At 49.5% G+C, this 20,388-nt stretch overlaps 1 protein-coding gene across 1 annotated transcript; it reads left to right on the top strand.

Annotated features, from left to right (window-relative positions):
• Positions 1-15,202: 15,202 nt before the first annotated feature.
• Positions 15,203-18,693, top strand: LOC147262621 (arg8-vasotocin receptor-like). The gene is made up of 2 exons (XM_086201654.1): positions 15,203-16,280; positions 18,316-18,693. Exons 1-2 carry the CDS (start codon positions 15,365-15,367, stop codon positions 18,588-18,590), a joined length of 1,191 nt encoding a protein of 396 aa, XP_086057780.1. The 5' UTR covers positions 15,203-15,364; the 3' UTR covers positions 18,591-18,693.
• The last annotated feature ends 1,695 nt before the right edge of the window (positions 18,694-20,388 follow it).

Below are 20,388 nucleotides of genomic sequence, written 5' to 3'. Positions count from 1 at the left end.
TCGGGATCTCTCTGTATTTGTGTACCTGTTAATGACGTCAGAGTCAGAATTTTCGAACTGACTGACTGTTGGAGAAACTCAGCAGCTCAAACTGACTCACCAGGAACGTTCCTCACACGTTTGAATCCGAGTCAATAAATTCATTCATGGCTGTTTGACTCCCCCTAGTGGTTCACTGCGATAGACGTCCCTCACTGTGATTATCTGCTAAAATAATGGTTTTAGTTTCGAAACGTAACCTCCCTTTAAAAAAACAACAGGAACTGGCTCATGAAAATTTAAAACATTTATCTATATTTTCATTTTCCAAACAAGATGTCAAGTTAGTGAGACGTGCCACGTGTCTAACACAGCACAACACGACACGGAATACAACACAAGGTGATGCAGACGAGCTAAGCTCTGCAGTTGTGATCCAGAGCATCTGCAGGATTCCACATTTTCAGTTTTGCAGGTTGTAGACAAAAACGTGCAGGTTTTTATTCTTAAACAGTAAAATACCGCAGCTCATTTCTGCCCCCAGGGCCCTCAGGTAGCAGAGCAGGTCGTGGGTGAGGAGTGGGAGTTACACTCCCGCACAGTTAAAATGCACTGATGGAACAGAATCAGCAGCACGAGTGTGTGTCCTTCAGCTGAGTGTGTTCAGCACCACTAGGTGACAGCAGAGCCCCTCTCTCTCCTCAGCATCGCCCAACACCCGCAGAAGTGACCATGAATGAACGAATGAACGGGTGGGCGAAGCTGACACGAACCACGCCTCCGGGGCTGCAGGTTTCACCCCCCAGTTTCACTCAATTTCCTGTCTTTTGAACATAAAAACCAACACAACTTTGTTCATCGGTGGAGAGCGTTTCAGAAGCCACCTGTGCGTGAGGATACGTTTGTTAAACAGGTGGAAAAATGAATGTTGCAACTGAAAACAGCAACATGGAGGGTGGTGCAGCTCCACTCCATCCTCCACACGAGTCAAATACATGCTGAGGCCACTGAAGTTCCTTTAAATAATTACAATCCAGGATGTCTTTCATTTCTATGGGCATCTAAAATCCCTCAAATACGGAACGTTTTAACTTCTCCAAGCCTGGATGAACCTGCCGCCCCAAGAGAAGGCCAGGTTCGTCTTGATGGACCTCAGAAATGTTGCCATCATTCTAATGAGGTTATATGAGAGTTGCAACACGTTTAAAAAGTACATTAACTTTCAAATGTCTGTCTGTCAACGAGAAGGTCAGTCAGCACATTTCCCCAAATGTCCAGGACTCCCTTAATCAGTCTGGACCGTTTCCTCATGTTGTCCTGGCCAGGAAACGTGGGCGGACCCGTGTGTAACCCTGAGAGCGCTGATGGAGCCGATGCTATCGACCAGCGCTCTTTAGTGTGTAGTTGGTATGTCATGTTGTGTTACATTGTGTTTACATCCCACTGGGGACCCGCCAACATTGACTGAAAAGATGTGGACGTGACTGCCGTGACATCACTGACCTCCTAGTGGACAGGTTGGCCGTCTCAGTCGCACAGACACTACCTGACAGTTGTCCTTTCCTCAGACTGGCTGAACCACATTTGTTGAACTCATCTCTGGATGCGATGCCCCCTGTGGGCCATTTGGCGTCACTGCAGACCTGGAGGTTACGTCCCTCTTCTATGCTGGAGCCTTAATGGTCCTGTTTGTTGTATAGCTTCCTGTTGTTCCAGCTTATCTGTGCAGGAAAGACCGACATAAGCCAGGGTCCTCAGGCCTCAGATAGAGACCTTCAGGGTCTCGAAACGTTCCGCCATACGCTGAGCAGCCATTGGCTGTGCAGGCTGGCGCTTGACATCTGAGACGGGATTTTTTTCAACAGACGCTGTGATTCTGGTGTCTTAATTTCAGCCATCAACATCTGCAAATCCCAGCAGCAGAGACGTGAAGCAGCCTGTCTGTTGCTCACAGACCACCTGTCACATGACACATCTGCTCTTTCACTTCCTGCCCTGCGACCTTTGACCTGGGACGTATAGCCCACACATTGTTTTGTCTTCAATCCTCAAAGCATCCAGGACTCCAATCTGTGCAGGTCGGTGGCCTGCAGAACCGCCGCTATCTCAGCCACGCAGGAAGACGAGAACGTGACTTCGGAGATGTTGGTAGGACGTCGACGCCACGGCAAAAAAAAAAAAGAAGAGTTAAAAAAAGGTGCAAGGACACGAGGAAGTGCTGCAGAGAGAACAGGAAGTGGGTGTTTTTTGGGAGTGAAACAGTTTCAAAGTCCTGTTGTGGATCTTCGCTGCACTTATCCTGAGTTTACGCTCAGAGCTCAGCGCCGCGACCGCTCTGGGTGTGTTTACGTGGAACCCTCCGTGAACGATGACAGCAGGCTACACGTCGGCTCTGTCGACGGACAAAACACTCTGTTTTATTTAGAGCAGTGAGATTTACAGCAGACACGGAGGAGAACTAAACACAGCGGAGGGCTGAGTGATGACAACAACAACAACAAGGATGAGTGAAGCCACATGGTCAGAGGCGCAACAGTCGCGCCAGCCTGGGAGTGGAGGACACGCCTCCGTTCATAGGCTCTCACTGCCACATGCACTTAACAAGAATATTTTCACGGGATTTTCTACAGCGAATATTTTATACTTGAATACTATCTTTATTTTTTCAACAGCTTCCATGTCATGTGACCTCGAGACTCCTAATCAGCACCAGCCGTTAACAGCAGAGTGGAAGTACAGAGCCAGCCTGTGACCGTCTCCTCTGTTCTATGGGAACGTTTGAATGAACATGCCTGCCTCCTGTGAGTTCATAATCTATGAAAAATACAACTTGGCCATGACCTTCCATGTCACGATGACTCCATATCAGTCGCAGGTACTGCAGTCGAACTAGGATGGAGCTAAACTGATGAGGGTGAGAGCAACGTCCTGGCGGAGGACAGAAGATGTTCCCATCATCTCTGTCATCCTGAAATGAGTCCTGCTAAACCCTGAGGAGCGATCATTTCTGAGGGATTATTCTGTAATCCCACGGGCAGAGACGTAACGTTGCATTCCGTATTCGTCTGTCAAGTGTTGAAGGAAGATCAATGCTGCTGTTGACGTTTCTCACCAAAGCTCCCACGTACGCATCACGTCCACCTGCAGGCGGCTCTAGGATTACGCCACATTCCATCCCTCGACCTCACCGCCAGATTCATCCATAAACGGCAGAAGTCAAAGCTGTACAATGACCTGGGGGGGGGGGGGGGGGTGATTTGAACATACAAACTGAAATGTTAACCAGCACTGCTGCCTGATTCTTCTTCTTATCACAGCTGAAATCCAACAGAGGAATTTGATTCATGCACATCTCTTTAAACCAAACACACACACACACACACACACACACACACACACACACACACACACACACACACACACACACACACACTCCAGCACCACTGCTGTGGTAAAAGTCTGGTATTGATTAGAAGAATCAGACAAAGAGAAGGTTCCAGAGAAGCCCAATCCTCTCTCCTCTGTCCCCCAGAGGGAGACAGGAGGCAAGTCCAACCCTGATGGGATGACGGCTGCGATGGCGACACCACTGAGGCCGTTCGCCTCCGTCTGCTCTGTGTTGCAGTGTTCGTTTGTTCTCCCGGAGGAAGAATACATCAGTCGACGTTTTTATCAGTGTTCCAATCCAGAGACGTCAGTAGTTTCAATCGACGTTTTGATGTTTTCTGTTCTGTCGCCTGCCAGTGGCGCCACGTTCAGTCAGAAAGAGCAGGTTGAAACTGATGTCGTCACCTTTAAGATGACTCGACGGCTAGCCTCCGGTTAGCTTAGCTTAGTTTGAAATCAAATCTGGACATTTGGGGACCAGCTCCTCTGGCTCTAGTCCAAGGTAGCACTTTCACCAAAGCCTCTCAATTAACACGTTAGATCTGATTCTTCTGCCAGACTGTCAATTGACTCTGAGCAGTTGCCAGGCAACCAGCGGAGACTCCAGAACATAGCTGGTCCCGTTAAGAATGTAATGAGAGTGCTGTCAATTTTCTCATCGAACTCGCATCAGGAAGCTGATGAGCGCATTCCAAGTCAAGTCAGAACTGAATGTGCAAAGTCAACAAAACGACATTGACTGGAACGGATGAGGAGTGGACCGAAGTGAAGGATATTCACTTTGTGCGGGTTTCCGTCATCGTGCTTAATGTTTGGGGTTGGTCATCTGTCTCCTTCGTCAAGAGTCTCATCAAATTTGATGTGAAACCTCGCTTGGACTCAAGGTTGAAGTGGTCAAAGGTCAAGGTCATGGTTCTGGCCGTACACTAATCGTGACAGCAACGCACACTCCTTACTAGCACGCTACAGAGCGCTATTGCACTAACGATAATGGAGCCACCAGGAGGGTTAGGCCTAGAACAGACCCCTGCATGCCACCACTACGATCTGGTCCAGGCTGACACGATAGGTCACCACTCTTTCCTTGTTCTTTACAACATTATGTATCTTTCCACTAAATTTCATCAACATGGGCTCATTAGTTTAAAAAATATCCTGTTAAAAACAAAGACATTTTAAAAAGTGATTTAAAAAAACAAAATAACTTGAATGAGCTCCAAAACGAAGGGCTTACTCCACGCCCCATCCTCCCAACAAGTTTCCAGAAATAGGTTCTGCACTACAGGTGTTTGGCATTCCTGGTGCTAAGCTAACTAGCAAGGTTCTTCTTGCAGTAGAAAGTGAACGCCAATCCTTTACCGAAGCTGAAACACAGTTAAACGCTCCAGGAAATGGCAGGATTCACGGATAATACGGTCGTTATTTAGCTTTGCGAGAAAGTGTACCACACCAGCTGTTACGTCATCAAATATTTACATCATCAGTCACAATGTTCTACTGGTCAGATGTGAAGAACAATCAGTAACGTAATTACTGTAATCTCATCACTGGTAATTATATCAGTGATGCAGCACAACATGTAGATACGGCTTTAAAAATACACTGAAAATGTGGGAGTCCGAGCAGCCGTGCCTCCACTGTCGACACACGCACACCCAGTGATGCGTCCCCTCAAGGGCTGCTGGTGAAAGACGTTCAGGTAAATGTCACGTGTTCTATGCAGAGCCGCATTGGCACGCAGTACAGAGAGCGATGGCAATAAACCTGGGATTACGCTCGGATCACACCAGATCAGAGGTTGAGCAGCGCGAGGAGGGGTTGTGAGGATTAGAGCTGATCCAGCCGATCAACCAAAGTAGACATTAAACACTTAATGACGATCCCAGACTTTGGAGCAAAGCCAGGAGCCGGCGGCATGAATGTCTGAGGCATATTTAGCCACTCACGCTGTTGATGAACACGATCGAACCATACAGAAAGAACGGGAAGGACCGAGTGAGGCGGCGAGAGAGACTCACGGGTGTAGCAGACGCCACCGTGCTCCTGTCATATACACTACAATGTTTGTAGATGCTGACACATCAGCTGACTTTCAGAACACACTCATTCCAGTAAATATAGTTCTTAGATTACTAGGGGTGATCACTAGATTACTAGGGTCATGGAATCATCGAGTGACTCAACGAAGATCCCTCAGGAGGAGCTTCAAGTTTTCTCCTGTGGAAAGATGAGACAAATCCTGCTGCTGTTGCTGTAATATTACATTTGTTACATTTGAAACCTCTCGGAGTTGATGACGTCGTTGTTCAAACCTTAAATCTGTGGTAATTTTTATCTAGAATAAGCCTACAATGAGCTGATCCAACTGGTTTCCTCTCCTGGTGAGCGGCGTAGCATGCTATGTTGATGTTAGCCGTCGCCGCTCACAGGACCTTGTATCTGACATCATCACATGTTTAACCACTACAGGTTTTAGAGCCAGTGGCAAACCTCAGCATGATTCCCCTCTGTAAGGCTGTTCTCAGACCATCAGCAATGACAGCTAGCAAGCATCAAGGCCAGAAAAGAGCGAGGAGCCCGGGCTGCTAGCTGCTGTTAGCGATGGTCACTGTCCAAAACAGCCCCCTGCGACTGGCTCCAATGTCCCAAGCAGAGGTTCAACGAGATATACCACAGTTCATTTTAGGAAAAACCAAAAGCTAATCAAGCTCACTTTCCTCACAAGTGGAGACTGCTTGCGTTAGCTTGCCAGGCTGTTAGCATGAGCCTAACTTACTGCTAGCATTAGCTTACCTCAGTGCTAGTCTGCTGCTGTACTTTGTCTCCAGGTTAGCTGCTATTATGACCACCAATAACCGTTGAGTGTTTTCATTTCATTATGTGCCTTCTGTTAAACATCCAAATCCGAGACTGTAGATTTAAAGTTCAGATCATGTATGATTGGTCCAGGCACGTTTCTCCGTTGTCCCTAAGGGTTTTATTAGCTCACTGCATTATTTTTTTCTTTTTTGCAGGACTCATCACGACCGCTGGACAAACAAACCTGAGAGAGACGATTGCTGCTCTGCTCAAACAAACGCGATAAGCTGCTTTTGCCTGGAAACAATCAGACAAACAGCAGCTCAGAGGTTCAGGGCTGCCACCCAGTGGTTTTTGCGTGTGGGTGGTATGTGGGATGTATATTTTCTAGAGCCAGTTTGCTGCAGGCTTGATATCTAAATGCTCAATTAGTCATTTAACATCAGTACACAGCCTCAAAGATAGTGAACATATAGTTTGTGTGCTCAGTTGGGGATTCAGAGCCTCTAAAAATAAGCTTGAGAAAGCCAGAGGTTCCCCTGGTGTCTGGGAGAAAATCCCCTCTCACTACAGCACAACAACCCAGTAATTAAAACTAAGTCTGGCTTTAAATCTGCTTTATGACCCTCGTTAGTGCTGCTAGCCTCCCACGCTCAAACATGCTAAATGTGCATTGGAGGAACTCTCAGACTTAGAACCCTGTTAAAATGATCTATGGTCTGCAAGGCCTTTGGGGCAGATCCAAACAATCCAGGATCTGCGCCTGCTGTCAGGCAGAAAAGCCTGCTTGTTTGGTCACAATCAAACAGAGCTTTCATTCCCTTTCAGAACCAAACTTTAGTGATCTGGGAGTGAGAGAATCAGCAAGTTGGAGTAACCTGCTGAGAAAAGATCAGCCCATAGATTCTGTCAGTGCAGCTCATCTAGCTAGGCTGCAGCGCGGCTAGCAGCAGTTAGCATGCAGCGCGGCTAGCAGCAGTTAGCATGCAGCGCTAGTGGGCTGTGTTGCTGCTGTGTTTCTGCAGGTGGAGTTTCGTCCCAAGTGACTCGGTGTCAGTTCCCCGCTATGGTCAACACCTCTTCAGAGGCATGAAGAAGAGAACGTGCTCTACTTCGTCCTCTGGGATGAAAACATGATGAATCTGTGCACCATACAAGGCCAGGAACCAGATCCAGTATGGCCGCCGACAGTCTTCAAACTGAATTCCCCTCCCCAAGCGAGAACACATCACTAAGCTTAGGTGAGGGTGAGATCAGGTCAGACTTGTCAATGACAGCATAACGGCATTAGATTTCAACATATGGAGAACAGGATGTGACCACATGACCCCCCAGCCTTCTAGATGTAAACATGGTGCTGCTCTCAGGCACTGGATTATTCATCATATAAGCACACAACTAAAATAACTTATACAGAGAAAAAGCAGGATCCAGGCTGGCAGGCTGGGAAAATGAATGTTTGGAGGTTTGTTTGGGGTTTTTTTTTTTGTTGTTTTTTTTAAATTGAACTATTTAAAGTAAATCAGAGCACTTAAAAGTCACATTTCCTCAACGGTCATCGTTCAACTGTTGGGTCACCAAAACATGTGAGCTTGAGAAACGTAGTATCTCCCCCACATCATCTGCTTTTTAACGTTTTTTTTTTTTTTTTAATGAAATAATCACTTCATTACAAGTGAGCAGTAAAATGGTTGTTTGTGGCAAATCTGGAGAAATTCTGGCGTTCCAGAGAAGTGATGATTATTTGAGGTTACAGTGACTTTGACCACAGAAATTCTTTAAGACCTGATGGACATTTGAGCCAATTTTGAAGTTCTGTCAGGTGTAATAACAACAACGGGACAGAGGGACGGTCAGACAGCCTCCAGCCATCCGCTGTAAAAGCTGGAGTGCCACCAGAGCGGCAGCGGCCAGTGTCGGACTGCAGGGGCTCAGTTGTGGTGAGATGGGATCTGACATAAATCCATTCATCTGTTTTCTGCATGCTTGCAGGTCTGTGTGAGTGTCGTGGCTGGCTTGTTGACAGCTGAACCACGACTGTGAGGTGGTTCAAGAAAAGTGACCGAACTCCTCCTCAGATGGTTGAAAACAAACACCCCTTCCCCCTCATCCCAGTATTCCCACAGTGGGATTACATGGGGCAGCACAGGCATGTCAGTGTGAAATCTACTCAAGCCCTCCGCAGCCTCCCCGTGTCACCGTGTCCAGCTCTGGAAATCAGGTCAAACCAGCAGCAGAGTAAATACGCCCCGTTTCTGTCGACAGACTCAGATAATATACATCCGCCAGAGTTTATAATTCCTGGGCAGACTGTAAATTGTATAGAATACAAGAAGAAAATGGACACATTCCTCTCGTACTTGGTTTTATTAGAAGTACAAAGATTATAAATCACCCACTGTCTCCAACAAGTCTCTGTTTTCAATCTTTGTGGTTGCTTTTCCTCCATCTTCACCTCCCTGAGGAGGTTAAGTGTTCGCTGCCGTTCGCTCGTTGTTGTTCGTCTGGCTGTCAGGGCTGTGCTAACCCTACCAGGCAGGTTTTCTACCTCGTCGGCTTCAGATGAATCAAACCGTTTCCTGTCTGGGTACGGCTCATTCGGTCATGTGAGAACCCAGAAATGATACTTGGGCTTACGGGGACCTTGAAGGGGACGTGGTCTCAGTACCCAGGTGTGGCAAGAACATGGTGGATTATAGCGGACGATGACCTCGAGAGTTTGTGAACGTTTTTTGACAGTTACAGTTCTGTTAGCCTTCAGTCTCCATGAGCTCGGAGCTACATATACGCGGCTGGCTCTTCCTGCGTTCTGAGGCCGTGCCTGGCTCCGTCACTGCCTGCTACTCCTGGAACATGAAAGAACTTTTGACAGCAATCTGCTGCACCCTCAATCACCACGTATTACATTCCAAAATACGAACGACGACCTCCCTCGTCATACACAGACAGAGGTTTTTGGTTGCTTCGGAGCCCAGAGGCCTAAGAGAAGGTCCCGGTCTCGGCTGCACGGCTTCACCCCCCTTCAGGACTTATCAAGAGATCGTGAGCAACTAGAAAGAGCATTCAAACGAACGCAAACCCAGTGAGCTGCAGTTTGAGATGGATTGATCGCCAGCGTCTCCCTCCCCCGGTATCCTCTCTCCTCGTCTTCATCCTCCTCTAAATCAATTTGTCACCGCGGTAATGACCCCGGACTCATTATCAGACCTCCCGCATTTGATTCACTGAGCCTCAATGAAGGAGGCAGGAGGAAAGAACAGAGAGGTGGAACAACCAAAATAGATGTTTGTCCTTCACCTGGGAGAGGACGTGCATCACATCCCAACTAAACCCTCGCCTGAGCAGAAGCAAGTGCTAATCTGGGCTTTAAAACTAAGTCTAACTCCGTAACTCCAAACCTTCCAGCAGAAAAAGAAGGAAACTGACAGGAAATGAGAAAGTGAAATATGAGTTAGTTGGGTCATCCTGGAGCCACGATCCCAGGAGAAGAGCTGGTGAGATGCAGCAAATATCCCAGAGTGAACGCCCTCAACAGTCTGCCGATGACCGGTAAGGGTCCAAGAGGCCACGCCCACCCCGCCGATATCTCCCCGTCACAGTCAGAGCAGAAGGAAGCATCCTTTGGTCAGGAGGAGGATACTAAAAAAAACACAGCCCAAGACTGAACGCCATCATAAAACGTCTATCCAGATGAGTCACAATATAAAACTCGAACTTTATACTCACAGTTCTGCCGCAGGTCATCGCCAACGCGTCAGAGGGTTTTATTACTCGTTTCACTGCCTGCTGGGGATGACACTTGGTTCAGCGGATCCTCGACGAGGCGCAGAGGAGAGGGAGTCAAATCAAATTTACTCTATGAGGACGAAACGAGTCCCACGACGTCCGTGTGCTCCTGGTACCTTGGACTTAACCAGGCTGCTTCCCTGTTCCCATTCTCGCTCAGCTAATGGCTGAGGGCTATCATCAGGTTTAGCTTACAGACACGGAAGTGGAATCTCCTCGAAATATCAGCAACAATATTTCGCTACATGTTGCAGGAAGCTGTCACACATTCCCGGAGCCTCGATGGTTTGCCAGCTGACTGCGCTGCAGCAGAACGTTAGCAGAGTTCAACTTTCTGTCAGGCTCTCATTACGAGGGGAACCCACGAGGTGGATTAGCATGTAGCAGAAATCAGGAAAAATCACTCTGACACATTTCACTGTTTAACAGCTCATCAGACTTATCGCCCCCTCGGTGCCACCAACTGCCCAATCAAACATGCTGCTGGCGGATTGGACGCCACAGACTCGGTCCAGACACACAGCCCGAGTTTAAACAGAACACACGAGGAGCTTAGAGGCCTCAGAGTCAAAAACATCTCCGATGCTGACGCCTTTATCCCTCTGCAGCTCATTGAAATAACTCGCATGCCAGCTGTGATGTACTCATGAACCCCTCCATGCTGGAAGAGAACACGTCTAAAAATATGACCCAGGAGGAGCGAACGTCCCAGCAGTCAAAGTAAGCTCCTCACGGCCTCTCCTCGAGTCCTCTGACGCGTAAGATTGGGACGGTTGATCAACCCTCGTCGTCAAGTGTCTGTCTCACCCTCAGCTGAGGAAGTTTCACCGTCCACTGCAGTTTCCTCCACCTGGACGTTTATAGAGTCCAGAGTTGTTCCTGAGGTGCCTGCGGCTCCATCGATGTGGGAGGGACTAAGGTTGACAGCAGCGTCCTCTGTTACAGTGGAACATGACACTGAGTTTAGACCAATGGAACCACTCCCTCAAACCCAGCTGTGGCCTGTACATTTGAGATTGTGAAACCTCGTCTGGGACGTAGTCGAATGCCGATTGAACACCCAACATTTTGACGGAGGATTGATGGGCAGCTCGTCGTGAAGTGGAGTGATTTTGAATTAACGAACATCAAAAACAGCTCCCATCTTCGACTGCAGAGTTCGGTTTGGGAACAAAAACACTTGTTTAACGCTAGAAAAGTTAAAAAAAAGACAGCTGAAGGGAATGCTGGTGTCTGCTGGTCGCCTCCAGAGCTGCGTGTCCTCCATCGTCCCCGCCGTCCCGTCCGTCAGAGCGCAGCACCAAAATGTCACTCCTTAATCCAGACCTACACCAAGTTTCCTTCAAACTGTAAACATCACATCTAATTCAGCTGCCGTGAGCGCTCTCCTCGCTGGCGAGCAGCACTTTGCACATGCTCACTAAGCTTTCAGGAACCCAGAATATTTTGTGCTCCGACTGTGAGAAAAGGGAAGCCTCTGCTTTTAGAATATTTCATTCTGATCAAAGACTGGCCTGTAGGACAACAGCTGAGAAAAATGACATTGATTTGAGGCTCTTGAGTTACTCTCTAAAAACAGTCAATGGCACCGGTCTGGTGGGGCCTTGACCTTCACAGGGTCCTGCTCAGTGGTCCTGATACTTGGATCAGGTCTGATACTGTTACTCCTCTACTTGAAGTAAAACTGCAGCATTTCTGTTTTGGTTTCTTGGATTTCTGCTGTGGAGCCAGAACGTCCATCGCCATTCTTGTCCGTTCCCACTCCTGCTGCTACTGTATTTCCTCTCTGGCTCCTCGGAGCCTTTTGCTGGTAATAATTTGGGCCTGAGGACTCTTGTTGATGTAGTACTGAATTACTGCGTTACTAAACTGTCCACAGCAGCACGCAAAGATAATAGAGAGGCCCAGCAGACAGAGGGGGAGAATTTGCAGTTAATTAAAGTACAGTAAGAAGGGGGGGGGGTACTTGGATTTATTTCCCGTCTTCCTGCCTCTGTGAGTCCTTCAGTTCTGCAGGTCGATACCAGTGATTCACCTGCAACTGATGCTCAGCTCTGCCCTCCTAATCTGTTTCAGAGCACAAAGGTGCTGATGTGTAAACACATTTATCAGCTGCAGGGGTCGGTAAACTTCCATCGGGCACCAAAAGTTGAGAACCCATGGAGTTGCTAAGTTGCTGCTCATCCCTGCCACGCTCAGGTCCTGTTAGACTACAAACATATTCTGATTTGATTTTGTAAAGCCGTGTAGTGAACGTGTGCTCTGCCTCCAGTCCTGCGTGTGCTGATATCCGAGCTGCATCCGCCTGCATTATGTATCACTACAACACGGGTCTGACAGGTTTCATAATCACCGGCTAATAAATCCATAACCTCTGACAGCCGCCACCATTAGCCGCGGTTTAAACACAACATATTATGTAATGGTCTGCGTCTGCCCACCTACTCAACATGAACAACACGAGAAGCCTCTGTGACTCGTAAATCCTCTCCTCCCTTGCGCTGCTTGCATATAGATTGAACATTAAAATAAAGCTGTGGCCTTGTGAGGTGGCGAGTTCAAGATGGCAGCAGGGAGGACAGCACAAGGTCCCGTGGGCAGTTAGCACCTTCATCATTTGTTGAAAAGCACAAAGGGAGCTCTGCAACATGGGACGCGACCATCATGGGGCCGGGAGCCAACAGCAGTGAGGCTGCACAGAGGGGGGAGACCACGACAACAATCACGGTCGCCAGCGACAACGGAAGAGCGCGTCACACAGAGCTGCGCATTGATGGAGAGGAAAGTCTCCAGATATTCTACGACCTCACCAGGAGCCGTAACACCTCACGCTTTATCAGGACCCTGGACCGCAACAGACCCCCACCGAGCCTGACAATGGGAAGGAGCGAGGGTCCACTCCCCCACCTGAAGGACGACAGCTCCAGCTGCCTTCACAGGGGGTCCCGGGGCCACTCACACCCTGGACACCCTCGGCTCACCCCCAACCCCATCAGGCGGCTGAGAACCAGCCCAGCTAAAACAAACACACTCAAACACAGCTTCTTCCCAAGAGGCCGCACACTTTTGAACTCACAACCCCCACCACACCCCTAAAAGACACACACACACACACACACACACACACACACATACACACCTTTCACAGAGGCCTCGATCTCACACAGGTGCATTATGGGGACTGGGGACTTGTCCCCCCCCTCAACAGGAGTGGTCGCGGGCGGCGGTCCTTGTCAGGATGGATGGAGGCTTAAATTAACCCTCATCAAAGCTGATGAGATGTTAATTAGACGTTTCCCAGGATGCTCGTCTGCGGCTGATTCACTTACAGCTGATTTCATTACCGCCGCCTAATGTTTTCTCTGCCGTTGGTTAGTCTGTCAGCAGGATCACATAAAAAAATGAGGCTGACATCCACCAAATTTTTCAAAGGAGGCGGAGCTTGGACCAAAGGACAACCCCCAAAATTTTGGGCTGCCAGAAGTGTGGTAGCAGAACCACCTTCAGAACTTGTTGATGGGTCACTGTAAGGAGAGTTTTGGTGAAACGACGTCACCGTGGCGAGGCAGCCATGTTTGATGTGTGGTCAAAGAACAGGAAGCTGCGGAGCCCTGGAGAGGCCATGGAGAGAAGGAAGGAAGGAAGGAAGGAGAAAAGAAAAATAAATTGTATCTCGTGGCCACAGGTTTTTTTGTTTTTTTTTAAATTAAATACATTTTCAAATTCCTCTATGGCCACTCCAGGCCTCCGTACAACCGTAGTAACTGGAATCCACGCGGTCGGATCTTTGATGACAGTCTTGGGGACATTACACGCTGGATCTAAGTTGTAGCGCCACCTGGTGGCTACAGGAAGTAACACTCATCACGTGATGCTGTTGTGCAGCAGCATCACACGCGGTGGAGGGTTGACCGCTGGCTGTCCTCTGGTTTGACGAGGACTGGTGGGAGCTCAGGTGGGAGCTCCAGGCCGAGGTCAGGAAAGTACCGGAGCTTTAACCTGGAGATGAAGGTCCCGCGGCGTGAACCGGGGCCACTTCAAGAGCTCGCAGTTGAGCAGTGCCGGGCCAACGCCAGCGCACCTCTGAAGACTCTGAGACTCTACTAAGTCACACGTGGTTGCGATTTGGCCCTCGCTCACGCTTGAGGACGTTTGCCATCAGGGAAGCTGTTGCTTCCCGAAGGCTACATGACATTTGTTGTCATGGTTACAATAAAAACTGAGTGCCAGTACCTCAGCAAATGTCAAACATGTGCAAACACGCTGCGGCTTCGCTGAGCTCCAACGACCGGCGCTCCCTGCCTCCCTTCTCCTCCTCTGTTTTCATGAAAAATCAAAGTTCCAGGAACAAAACAAGACGGTCTGAACAGAGGCAGGGAGCTGTAAACCAGCTTAACAACAGCAGTTGTTTATCAGCTACATTACTGACACTTGAAAAAATAAATCTGTACATATTTTAAAAAGTAGAAGAAAAAAATGAAGAAAAGCGGCAAAATGGGAATTTTCCTGTTTTTCCTTGTTTTCTTTGATTGTGAACAAATTATTTGGGAGATTTGAGCAAATGAAGCACCAAACAAACAATGAAATGAATCAGTCAGAACAGCTGGGGTTGATTAAACAACCACCTCGTTACCACGACAACAGTGGCACCTCAATATCACCTCCATGATGAGGTCATGACCTGTTATCAAGAGATAAAACCCAGTTTTCTCTCGCTGTTGTCTGGTTGCAGGGATACACAGGTGTGTGTGTGTGTGTGTGTGTGTGTGTGTGTGTGTGTGTGTGTACGTGTGTGTACGTGTGTGTGTACGTGTGTGTGTTTTCTTGTACTTGCACATATGTATTTAACCAACCGAGTGAGGACATTTTTGCTTCCTCACATCTTCAAAGGGCTGCTTAAAGGTCAAAACCTGTTTTTTGGGTCGAGGTTAGAATCAGGTTCTGGTAAGAATTGGGGTCAGGGGTCAGGGATCAGGCAGTCAGGTAAGCTGGTAATGTTTAGGGTGAGGGGCTAGGGATGTATTACGTCAATGAAAGTCCTCACGAAGATATAAGTGTGTGTGAGTGTGTGTGTGTGTGAGTGTGTGTGTGTGTGAGTGTGTGTGTGTGTGAGTGTGTGGGGGGGGGGGGGAGGGGGGCAGGAGCCTATAAAGGAGGCTGGGTCTGCAGCGGAGGAGCTCCCAGTTGTTGTGCGCCACAGGTGGAGCGACAGTTCCTCTTTTTATTTATTTGTTGTCGTTTGTTTGTTTGTTTGTTTCTTGACAAGTTGACACTCTTGCTCACGTGCCACCGGGCAATCCCGCCGTCTATGCTAAGGGACCCGGGAGGGATCTGACAGCCGCGGTTCCCGCTGGTGACGGTTACGCACGGGGAAGGCAGCCACCTCCGCGCGCCCGCGGGAGAACCGAACACCATGTACTCCTCCTGCAACATCACCGGCACGAACTGCACCGGGAGCATCGAGCCGGACGTCGGTGCCGCCGCCGGGAACACCAGCGGGGAGAGAAACGACAGCGACCCGTTCGGGCGCAACGAGGAGGTGGCCAAGATCGAGATCACCGTCCTGAGCCTGGCGTTCGCTGCGGCCGTGGTGGGGAACCTGAGCGTGCTGCTGGCTATGTACCGGACCCGGCGGAAACCGTCGCGTATGCACCTGTTCATGAAGCACCTGAGCCTGGCGGACCTGGTGGTCGCCTTCTTCCAGGTGCTGCCGCAGCTCTGCTGGGAGATCACCTTCCGCTTCTACGGCCCGGACTTCCTGTGCCGTATCGTGAAGCACCTGCAGGTTCTGGGCATGTTCGCCTCCACCTACATGATGGTGATGATGACGCTGGACCGCTACATCGCCATCTGCCACCCGCTGCAGACGCTCCAGCAGCCCACTCAGCGCGCCTACATGATGATCGGCTCCACGTGGGCGTGCAGCCTGGTCCTCAGCACCCCGCAGTACTTCATCTTCTCCCTCAGCGAGGTGCACCCCGGCTCGGGGGTCTACGACTGCTGGGGACACTTCGTGGAGCCGTGGGGGCTGCGCGCCTACATCACCTGGATCACGGCCGGCATCTTCCTCGTGCCCGTGGCCGTGCTCGTGTTCTGTTACGGCTTCATCTGCCACACGATCTGGAGGAACCTGAAATATAAGACGCAGAGGAAGAACACGGACGGCATCCTGGGGAGGAACTCGGTCAGCAGCGTCAGCACCATATCCCGCGCCAAATTACGCACGGTGAAGATGACGTTCGTGATCGTGCTGGCGTACGTGGTGTGCTGGGCCCCGTTCTTCACCGTGCAGATGTGGTCAGTTTGGGACAAGAGCTTCTCCTGGGACGGTGAGCCACTCTGGACATCCACCAGGCTTGAGAGCCTCTCTCTCTCTCTCTCTCTCTCTCTCTCTCTCTCTCTCTCTCTCTCTCTCTCTCTCTCACACACACACACACACACACACACACACACACACACACACACACACAGTGTCCTCACTGCTATCAGAGGAGTTCCACTGTCACACATTGTAAATGTAGAAATGGTTCAACAGAACCTCCGATTTCTGGCTCCTTAGTTCATTTAATTCCAGACATTTATAGACAGTCCATCAGGACACCTTCTGCAGGCCTTGAGAAGGTTCTCTAAGGGTTCTCCAGAGGGGAGAACATCCGAACCCTTCCAGAACATGGAGGGTGTTCCTCAAATATCCTCTTTTGGTGATCAGAAATTGCTGGAATGATTCTAGGAGAATGTTCCACATGTGGGTTCTTTAATGGTCACATTGCAACATGACATATTTCAGGATGTAATGTTCTCCATGGTTCTATTAACAGGTTCCCTTTAAAACATGGAAACGGGAGAAAGTTTCCCTGCTACAATTTCTTAAATTCCCAGAATGTTCTGAGAACATTGAAAAGATGTCACCTTGTCACGTTCCTGCAGTCCTTTAAAAGGTTATCTGGTGGTAGAACGTTCTCGGAACGTTTAGGGGATCATTACTGTTCTCGAGGTCTTCAGGACCTCTCTGGGAAGTTCTTTAAAGGAGGGTATTCTTTAGAAGACATTCAGGATGTTTCGGGAATGTTTCAGGAACAGTGTAGTGGATGTTCCCTCGATGTTCCTATGGTGCATAGGAACATCGAGGGAACGCACAGCCTCCCTGCAACACAATTTTCAGTTAACAACAGGAAGTTTCTATCAGGGAACCTCCAGGGAGTGACTTACTCCTCTAAAATGTCCTCTAAATGTCCCAGAACATCCTGAATGAAACCCTGCCCCCTCCCAGGAATGTTCCAGTAACTTTACAAGATGATGTCATTTACCTCATCGCTTTCAAAATGCTTTGGGAACATAAAACCTGGAGCTCAAACAGAGAAACAACTCGTTCCTGTGATTGTTGTCATCATTTTGTTCAGCTCTCGGTGCAAAGACGGCCATCACTTTTCAATGCAGTGCAAATTTTGATTTTTTTTCAATTAGAATTAAACACGAACAAACATGGCTGTGGAGTGTTTTTAAAGAAAGTGGACTGACGCCAGTTTAGCGGAGTCGTGATAAACGCGCGGCGTCTGCTGGCGGCTCAGATTGTGCAACCGTGGCAGATAAAGTAGGTTTGCAGTTGGCAACCTCGTGACCCGTCAGACGGCGGTTCATTACACCTCAGACCTGCCGTCAGTGTAGTGTGATTTTCATGCAGAGGCGACAATGGGAGCCTCACCAGGCCGCCTGCTCACCCACCTGAAGAATTCCGACATGGTTTCACTGACTCACCGGGGTCCCGGCGCTGCTTTCAGACGCTTACATCTTACAGGAACGCAGAGTTCTGCTGCCTCTTAGCTCAAAAAGGTCAAAAGAGGTAAAAAAGAAGAAAAAAAAGTCTAGCTACTGATTTTGAAAATGATGAAAGTCGTGTTTGTTGACCACAAATCTGTTTTGTTGCAATCATCCACAATCCAGTGTCACAGTCCCACTGGCTTTAGGAGGAGGAACCATGGAGATGCTAACTTCCTGCTGAACTACAATAATACATTTTTCCTGCAATGCTAAGTTGTTGTTGGACTACAAAAGTCATTTCCTGGGCGTGTCCCATGGGTTTCCATATGGCTCCGCCCCCTTCCAGAGACCATTAGCAGGTCCTGGGTCCGTAGCTCAGTCTTGAAAGATGGCTGACGAGATCCTGAAGCATTCGTGGAGCAGCAGGTCCAGTCATAACCCCTGAATGAAGGTCCAGTTTTACAGGCGCCAACCGGGGCGAGAGTGAACATCTCTCAGCAGCAGCTCGGTGACTCAGCGCTACGGCGCCAATCCCTCCCAGAAACTCTAAACACCTGCGATTCGTTGTTGACAACTAACGCCTCATAAATCTGTGTTTCCCTGCAGACTCGGAGAACACCGCCGTGACACTGTCCGCCCTGCTGGCCAGCCTCAACAGCTGCTGCAACCCCTGGATCTACATGATCTTCAGCGGGCACCTGCTGTCGGACTTCGTCGGCAGCCTGCCGTGCTGCCGCGGCCTGAGGGACAAGTTCAGTTACCAGGATTCGGACAGCAGCATCCGCCGGACCACACTGCTGTCCCGCCTGCAGGGCCCGCGGCTATCTGAGCCATTCAACCTCACGCCCAAAAGCTGCCAGAACATCCCATCTGCTTCCTGAGACACGTCTGAGTAGCTGGTTATCTGAAACGTGGATGAGTGCTAATCTGCAGAGGAGCGGCGTGATGTCATGTGAGGAGGCGTCTCACCTCAGTTTGTTTCTGTTGGTCCGAATCGGAGTGGAAAAATTTGACTGTGCAGCAACATTTGGTGTTTAAGCTCTAGAAAGGAAGCTGATCACTTGAGTCGCTCAAATTCACTCTTACTTTTCCCTCCACCAGGGAGGTCACATGACCGATGGCGTTCGACGGTCAGCAGCATGACATAAAATTACCAGGCTGACTTTCACTAAACGCGCTGGAGGGGCAGAGCCCTTTAAATATGGGGGCAGGTGAGTCGCAGCGTCACCTGGTGGCATCAGGGAAGGTTCTGAAGTCCTCCTGCCAGTGGGTCTCTGAGGGCCAGACCATCTGACCACGAGCCTCCATCACGCCAAACCAGAGGCAACTCAGTGATTCCTGTGTGATGAAGACTGACTAGAAAAGAAACAGCCACGTTCTGACTGCAGCAGACGAGTTCTCCAGGTCCGCCCACGCCGGTACTGACGGCCGCTCGCGCAGAACCAACGAGTTTACATTCTCAAGTCTGTATATTCCTGAGGAATGTTTACAAGCTTTTTTGTCCCAGATGTGAAGGAGTCCAGATGAAATATTCCCCTGAATCATGCGGCAGCCTGCCACACACTGAGGCTGGACTTGCTGACAGTACGTGTCACACGCCAGGAGGGAGGCCACCAATCAGGAGTATTTACACCCTCTTCACGCCTCAAGGTCCACAATTTTGACAGACAAAACCGCTTCAGACCCGAAACATGTTGGTTTCATCCCGTCACCGAGGCGTCCCATCAACCCCTGGCCAGCGCTCCCCCGCCGGTCATGTGATCAGGATGTGCTTGTCTTGTTGGAGCCTCCTCACTGCTGTCAGGACGTTTCCTGAGTGTAAAGTCCATGAAGTAAACGCCTCTGTTGTCTGTCTGTTGTAAAGAAAGATAAATGCTGTCTTGTCCTTGATGTGTGATTGTCTTTATTTCTCTGCGTTTGGACTCGTGTCCCTTTATCTTCTCTGTGGGAAGGTTCTCACCTGGTCACGTTCCAGAGTTCCGCAGTAGCCGAAGAAAGAGAGGAAGTTTATTTTGTGGCCCCAAGATAAGGGAGAGAGTTCCTTCAGCAGAGAAGACTTGTTCCCACAATCTGATGTGGAATAACACAATTTTGGGAACAAGCTCTAGTCCGAGGGGATGAATTGACCAGTGTGTGGGCGGAGTCACATCTGGGGGCCCTCAGGTATTTTCTTTCCCTCCAGAGCTCCATAAACCTCCACCTGCAGTTCGGGCCGGTTCCGGGGCTTTGGGCCGCAGGTGAGCACTGGAGGCTCGGCTTCTCAGGATTTCTGGGTTCTTGCGCTGCTTTTGTTTGCACGCTACTTGCTTTATTGAGCCAAATCATGAAGTGCAGCCATCGTCTACGGCGCTTCTGAAAACAGCACCAGTCTCATCTAGAAAATGGATGAGGGCCCTCTGGATGCAGGACGGCGGCGTGGGGCGCTCCTCTGTGGCTCAGCAGCTGATGGCTTCCACTGTCTGGCCTCGATTAGTCCGAGATGAAAGAGGAAGTTCGCTGTCGGAGCTGCAATCAGAAGTATGAGATGCTGTCAGCGCCGGAATGCTGCTGCGGTCGATGATGAACGTCGCGCAGGTTCTACTCTTGTGATTGTGTTCATGGCAGGAGAACACGCCTGATTACTGCGGTGTGCATGAAGAGACAACACGTCTGACCGGGGGGGGGGGGGGGGGTGAACCA

This window comes from Aulostomus chinensis, chromosome 4 (assembly GCF_037954235.1).
Source record: "Aulostomus chinensis isolate RoL2024-O1b breed Wild chromosome 4, RoL_Achi_v1.0, whole genome shotgun sequence".
NCBI lineage: Eukaryota > Metazoa > Chordata > Actinopteri > Syngnathiformes > Aulostomidae > Aulostomus > Aulostomus chinensis.
This window is presented reverse-complemented; position numbering and strand designations above follow the sequence as displayed.